We start from the raw sequence: 6,893 nt of genomic DNA on the forward strand, positions 1-6,893 counted from the left end.
AGGGTTGTGCGCATGCTCCGCTGATCGGGAACATCTGGCAGGAGGTGGACGTCTTAGAGGACTTGCATAAGAGTGGCTAGCTCCTCACGAGCAATGGAGGACAACCTGCTGGGTTGAAGGTGCAGGTTCCAGGCACCAGACTCAACAGCATTTTGCACATAGAGGTTAGGTCTCAAGGCATGGGAGAAGAGAGCCTGCATGGCCATCGCCAAGGTCGTGGAACCGATCCAGTGATCGGACCAGAAGCAGGTGGAAGCCCCGTTACCCAGGATCACTGAGGTGTTCTCCCTGAAGCTGCTTGTGCTCCACCACTAACTGCCTCTTGTCCATGTACAACATCGCCAAACTGAGATGTAGCTTTGTTTTTTATCCTTTTTCTAGCCTTGTGCTTCTTATCGAGCCAGTTTCTTTTTCGTTTTCAACTTTTTGTTTGGACATCATTTTTCTTTAGGTAGTATTAATCAAGGATGTCAAGTGTGCTGAACATGAATCCTGAGAAGTGCTTGTACTTGTATTGACCTGAAAAGTGCTTGTACATGTATTGACCTTTTCTGGAATTTCCTTACCAAGGATGTCAAGTGTGCTGTCCACTAACATTGTGCACTCAGGAGAGTTAGCTGCTTGGTGTGCCAAATTGAGGGATGTCAAGTGTGCTGTCCACTAACATTGTGCACTCAGGAGAGTTAGCTGCTTGGTGTGCCAAATTGAGAAATTTGTGGGTCATATATTTGAACCGAAGCATAGCATCCATCTTAGGATTTTCAATTATGTTTCTCCCTTGGTTATCTTGTACAGTTATAGTCCATGCTTTCCTTGTCCAACGCTTTAACACGTGTTGTGGTGGTAGTGACTTGATATTCATCAAATCAAGAACCTTAAGAGCATGGCTACACAATATCCCAATTCTATCAAACTGCGTGCAGCTGCGTACAACCGTTTCCTTCAAAGGATCACCGACAACTTTATATTCCTCCTCATATGTAAAATCCCCTACTAGATATTCATTTCTACCATCCAGTGCTTTGGTGCGAGCTGCCAAGGATCTTTCATATTCACCTTGAAAAGCTTCAAATATAATAGGTGTGTACAGCTTGCTAGCCTGCACCAACATAGGTGGTGGCCTCATCATACATATTTTAGGCATTTTTTTCCTTGAATCAAATTCTGAATTTAGTTCATTATTCCTTTCCCTTGCACCACCCTTTCAAAATGTTTAAAGAACCGGATGATATCAAAATCCGATTTGAAATGGATTTTCAAATCATTGTTCAGACTCTGACTCAATTGTGTACTTCTCATTCCTAATGTGAAGACATCCTTCGTATAACATTCAGTCCATTTTTCTTTCAACTTGTAAATACTGTCTAACCAAGTTTGCTTGCTCACCTTTTGCCTCATGAGGTTAAACTTTTGTTCAAATTCTGCAATGTCTTCATACTCAAACATGCATGCACTAAAATCCGATAGAATACTAGGTTCCTCATTCTCCTCCTTTTTCTTCTTCCTTTTCCTCTCTTTTTTCTTATCTTGACTCTTCTCCATTCTATTGTCTGAAATTTTCCTTTGTAGCGCCATTAGATGCAAGGTTGCTGGCAGGTGTAATGCGTGATTGTCTTCCAAAACCACTTCACTCACTTTCAAATTTCCTTTTTCCCAGTCCATTTTAAGATTCATGTGAACTTGACAATCAGTTCTAGTTTCAGCTCAAGGGCACTTTGTTAAATGATCTCTTTTGTCTAGCAACCGATGACCCTCATTTACACAAACAAACCTACATGATGTAATCTTGCCATCACGCCTTTTATTTGTATACTTTTTCTAACCTCACAGCCCTTCTGCCCACTGTAGCTAAGCCAAAATGCCCAAGCTTCATTAGAATATTTAAATTCCATGGTAAGGTAAGGCACCAGGCCGGGGATCAAGCCCTCTCTGTATAGACAAAGGAGAAGAAGCAAATAGTTTTAGTTGACCGGAAATTTTCTAATGAAGAAGCAAGATGTTTTATTACACACCTATGTTCTCCCATGACAGGAGTGTTATATTTGCTTCGATTTGCATCCATCGCAATAGGATCTCAACCAAATGATTCATCCACGAGAAAATGAGACCTTCAAGTTCAAAGAAACATAATGATGCCTCTTGGCCCATCGAGCTTTTCTGTTTTTTAATATAGCAACAGAACAATTGATGCAATTATGATGAAGCCCGTAAGCCATTCCTGGCAAATACATTAAAGGGCAGACTATTGACGTGAGACTTACGTGAGTAGAGAAAATCGTCGATCGTTCCTGCGGCAAGCTGTTCCTCAGCTATCGACTCGTTTCCTCGCGCACTTTTCAGTCAATCTCGCCCTGTTTTTGCCGCTCTCGCGCTTTTTTCCGCCGCTCTCGCGCCCTATTCTGTCGGTCTCGCGCCGTTTCTCACTCAGCGGGCAAGCTCAGCGAACTGGGCTTCCTTGGGCCCAATAAACAAACAGCTGGACGGACTGGTGTATTGATTGTTTTGATGACCTTGCCGTTGGTTAGCTGATGAATGGACGGATGGAAACTACGTCCCTGTTAGAGGATCTGGTTCCGTTGTCACTAGCTGCATCAGAAATGAAAAGGAAGTTAGCAGTTGTCACTAGCTACATCAGAAATGAAAACATGGGGCAGAGTCACGGAGGAAATGAAAAGTCGGAAATTGTAGTATTTTGTTCCCATAGTAGAAAGTTGTTGATCCAACCACAAATGTTATTACTTGCTCCACACCGGCGTCGATACCAGTGTGGAATTTCTTTTCTGAAAATGGGACAGCACCAAAAAGAGAAAATAAAGAAATACAGGAGCTAGTACGACACTGAGAGGTTGTTATAATCAGGAAAGAAGGTTAACAAAAGAAACACCAATAGCACGGCCACCGCGCTGGTTGGAGACATATACAATAGCTCGTTTAAATAACATCTTCTAGGAAAATATAGCAACTCGTAAGATATGAGACAATGACACGGAGACATCAACTAAATAACATCTGAATCGAGCTGAGTTCTAGGAAAATATAGAAACTCAAGTCTTCAGATGTGAGAATAACATGCATGATAACATCAGTACCCAGGTACTCATATGACAAAAGATACCACTTTTCAACTTAAATACTACTAGTACAAGCTAACAAAGCTGAATATCTCTGAACAAGCGAAGGTTGTTCATCACTTAAACTAAAATTATTATTATGCTAGGCAGCCTTAACTCGTTACCACACCAACCACACGTGACAACAGTGCTACACCAACTTGTGGTCATCGCCTTCGTCATCGGTGACCTCCAGCTGCACCTCAGCATACCCCTTGATGGAGTAATGGCATTGCAAGTACTCAAGGAGCACACGTTCAACCTCAACATAGGGAGCAGTAATATCAATAAAGCGTTGGCGCAGCTCAGGCTCACAGGCGCCGATGGGAGGAGGCTTGAGAGGGGGATGATTCTTCAAAAAATCAATGGTCTTCTTGTCAACCCTATAAGTCACCATCTTAGTCTTCCTATTTCCGACAGCCGATTCGCTGTCCTCCATCTTTGCCTCCTCCGATTGAGACTTGACAGGGGGCTCATTCAAAATCTCGAAGGCCTTCTTGAGCATCCTCTTAATCTCCATCTTAGTCCTCCTATCTCCGCCGACCTTGACAGGGAGCTCATTCAAAATCTCGAAGGCCTTCTTGAGCATCCTCTTAATCTCCATCTTAGTCTTCCTATCTCCGCCGACGGATTTGACTATGAACTCAATCTTCGCCTCCTCCTCCAATCCGCTGCCCTTCATCTTCGCCTCCTTCGATCCACTGCCCTCCATCTGTTAGTTAATAATTTCAATTTCATTAAGAAAAACAAAGTAAATAAATGGAAAATAAAAATAGATAGAATTCCTTTTATTTTTCTTCAAATCCAAAAAGAAATCTCCTTTTTTATACGTAGGTCACCGCTTTAGCATTTTAAAAGAGGATGCGTGCCCTTCTAAGTAAATAGTTCAAACTATTTTATTGATACAAGTGTTCTATATCAGACAAATTCTACGCTAGCTATTTCCGGCTTAAAGCATTTCGAGACTATACAATGTAGTTATACAAGGAGTACCCCTTTTTGCCCGGAATTCAAGCAGTTTAGCTAAAAAAGGGGAACTCATTGAAATAAATATTTCCTTCTAATCGAACTTGAAATAAGATTCCAAAGAAAGATACTCTGAAAATAAAAGAAATACCTCGCTCGATCTCTTAGCCTTCTTCTTTGATCCGCTGCCTTCCTTATCCTCGCTCTTCGCCTTCTTCTTCTCCTTCAATCCGCTGCTAGATCTCTTGCCCTCCTCCCTCGATCGCTTCAACTTCTGCTCCGATCTGGCGTCTGCCACCATCGCCTCATCCTCCGTCGCAATCTTCATCCTCTCCTTCCTGCCCTGCGACGGAAGGACAGCCATGAACTCGCTGCCCTCCTCCCTCGAGCTCATCTTCTCCTTCGATCCGGCCTTCGATCCGGGGTCCGCTACCATCGCCTTGTCCTCCTCATCGGGCCCGGGCTTCTGTAACAGCGAACGGAAGCAAGTCGGGCACGCCTCTAACAGCGAACCGGAGCAAGTCGGGCACTTCTTGGTCTCCATCATAATCCTCCTCCTCCTCTGCAGAACCTTCCACTGCTCCTTCGTCGCCTCAGCCGGCTCTATCTCCTGGAGGGGCCCGTGCAGCAGGACCGCCTTCATCAAGGCCCGCATCTTCTCGGCTCCCGTCACCACCTCCAACACCTCCTCGTCAGGCTTGGGAACCGATGTGCGCTTCATCCTGAGCAAGAAACCGGAGCATGTGGAACACATGACCAACCCCGTGTCTGGTAACCTCCGCATCGTCCCACCCCCGTTCTCCATCGCCCTCCTCTCACCCACGCTTTCCATCGCCCTCCTAACCTCCGGCCGGGGTTCAGCTCTTCTCCTAGACGTGGAAGGAGAGGTTGCGGCGGCGTCGGCTGCCTTAGATTAGACCGAGGAGAAGATGCCGAGGGGAGCCCCCGATATATATATATATGATTCCCCCGCAAACCCTAGGTGCCAAATGGGCCAACAAGCCCAACTCGGTAGCAGGGTCCTGTTTGGTTCATGACCCACGAAGTCCTGCCAAAATTTGTGCTGTATTGCCAAAGTTTTGCTTAAAAGCAAGAAGAAAATTGGCAAAGTTATTTTGCCTTGTTGGTGCATGTGCCAAGATAAAGTTGCGTTTGGCCAAAGTTTAGTTGTGCCAAAGTATGTTTTGTGGCTTTATTTAGTACTACCTCCGTTCCAAGAAAAAAATGCAAATCTCGCATCCTGGGAAGATCACAGATTCTTAATTTTGACCAAATCTATTTAAAAAGGTATTGATGTTTACGATGCGTAATAAATATTATTAGATTAATCATGTGATGTATCTTCATGATAAATTTAACTCAAAATCTAAATGTAGATAATATGTTCTATAAACTTAGTAAAACTAAAGATCCTTTGACTCCTTGTAAAACGAGATTTACATTCTTTTTCGAACAGAGGAAGTAGGTCAACAAAATTGATTTTTCCTTGAAAAATTGACTAGGGTTTGATTGGAAGCTACTCCCTTCGTCAAAAAAAAAAAGTTTGTCTAGTCAGCTATGGTCCATTGTCCATTGCTTGTGCGGGCTAGATCTTAGGCCAAATGTATTGGCCTTGTTTTGGCACCAAATAATGATTGCATGTATTCTGTGACTAACAATCTTTAAACCATATTACTCCCTCCGTTCAAAAAAATGTAAGTGTATTTTGATAAGAAAAAAGTCGTGCATAATAGATTTTGACCACCTATTTCTCTAACAGATTGTTATTATTTGCCAAAGAAACAATATCATACCAGAGGTACTTGAATACGAATCTACTGTTGTAAGTTTTTTGTCCTAAACTTGTATGCAGTTTGCATAATTGTTGATCAAAGTTTGTAAAATTGACTTTTTCTTGTATGAAATACAATAACCATTTCATAATGCAGGGAGTATCTCACAAACTACATTTCCAATTTAGATATTGACAAATACCAAACACCAAGGTTACATAAGCCCGATACTAAATACCCTTACAAAGGAATTAATCCCTTGACTAATTCTATAGATTGGTCAGCGACTCAGAAGCTACACCTAGCGGGTGCGCTCTCACGCCCTCGCTAAGTACCGATCAAAGCCTCTAGGCCTCTATCTATACTCCGAGCAACGGGATGGTTGACCGACCTCCCGTTGCTCAAAAGGCCTAGGCGACAAATCGTCACTAGGCAGTTGAAACCTGAGACGCTTCGCTCCAGCTGCTCTACGGCGAGCCTGACCGAGCAAAGATCCCCTAGCAGGGTCGTACCATGGAGGAAGATGGGTACTTCACCAGAGAAGCCCGTGTGCTCTGGGGACACATTAAAATAATTATAATCTTGTACCACAAACAATGCTTGAGATTGAGACCTATAAAGATTAGTTGTGTGAATATGCAGTACTACTACAGCAGTAGCATGCTAGCAGGTAGGACTTAGGAGTAGCAGCTATGATGTCCACTTGTCCAGCATATTATATAGCACTAGGTAAATACCCGTGCTGCAACGGGAAAGCATGATTTAGAATGGCCCCATTGATCACGCGTACAGCCAGCTATTCCTCCCCTGCATCAAATCAACAGGAAAGGAAAAATTAGTTGCTAAAATCGAAATGCAACAGAACGCATCTTCTTAGAAAAATAAGTATTAAATGATTAACAATCATCAATCTAAACTACCAAGGTTATTAGTCATTTAAGGTTTTCAAAACAATTCGCCCGTAACAGGATAAGTACCTACTGTTTCATCCTCTTTGCTTTCTCTCTTTGCTTGGATGGACATGCTAATAATATTTTCATGTATG

At 43.0% G+C, this 6,893-nt stretch overlaps 1 protein-coding gene and 1 pseudogene across 2 annotated transcripts; both read right to left on the reverse strand.

Moving 5' to 3' along the window:
• Window positions 1-271: 271 nt before the first annotated feature.
• Window positions 272-1,648, reverse strand: LOC140221197 (protein FAR1-RELATED SEQUENCE 5-like; annotated as a pseudogene).
• A 1,452-nt stretch (window positions 1,649-3,100) lies between these two features.
• Window positions 3,101-4,982, reverse strand: LOC117837142 (uncharacterized). 2 transcript variants are annotated; one of them, XM_072290924.1, is made up of 3 exons: window positions 4,228-4,982; window positions 3,655-3,822; window positions 3,101-3,570 (listed from the first exon to the last, which is right to left on the reverse strand). In XM_072290924.1, the coding sequence occupies exons 1-3, from the start codon at window positions 4,906-4,908 to the stop codon at window positions 3,262-3,264; spliced, it is 1,158 nt and encodes a 385-aa protein (XP_072147025.1). In that variant the 5' UTR covers window positions 4,909-4,982; the 3' UTR covers window positions 3,101-3,261. The 2 variants fall into 2 exon arrangements, with proteins under 2 accessions (XP_072147025.1, XP_034572618.1); XM_034716727.2 differs by having other exon boundaries at window positions 3,101-3,822.
• Window positions 4,983-6,893: the final 1,911 nt, after the last annotated feature.

Source organism: Setaria viridis, chromosome 9 (genome assembly GCF_005286985.2).
Source record: "Setaria viridis chromosome 9, Setaria_viridis_v4.0, whole genome shotgun sequence".
Lineage (NCBI taxonomy): Eukaryota > Viridiplantae > Streptophyta > Magnoliopsida > Poales > Poaceae > Setaria > Setaria viridis.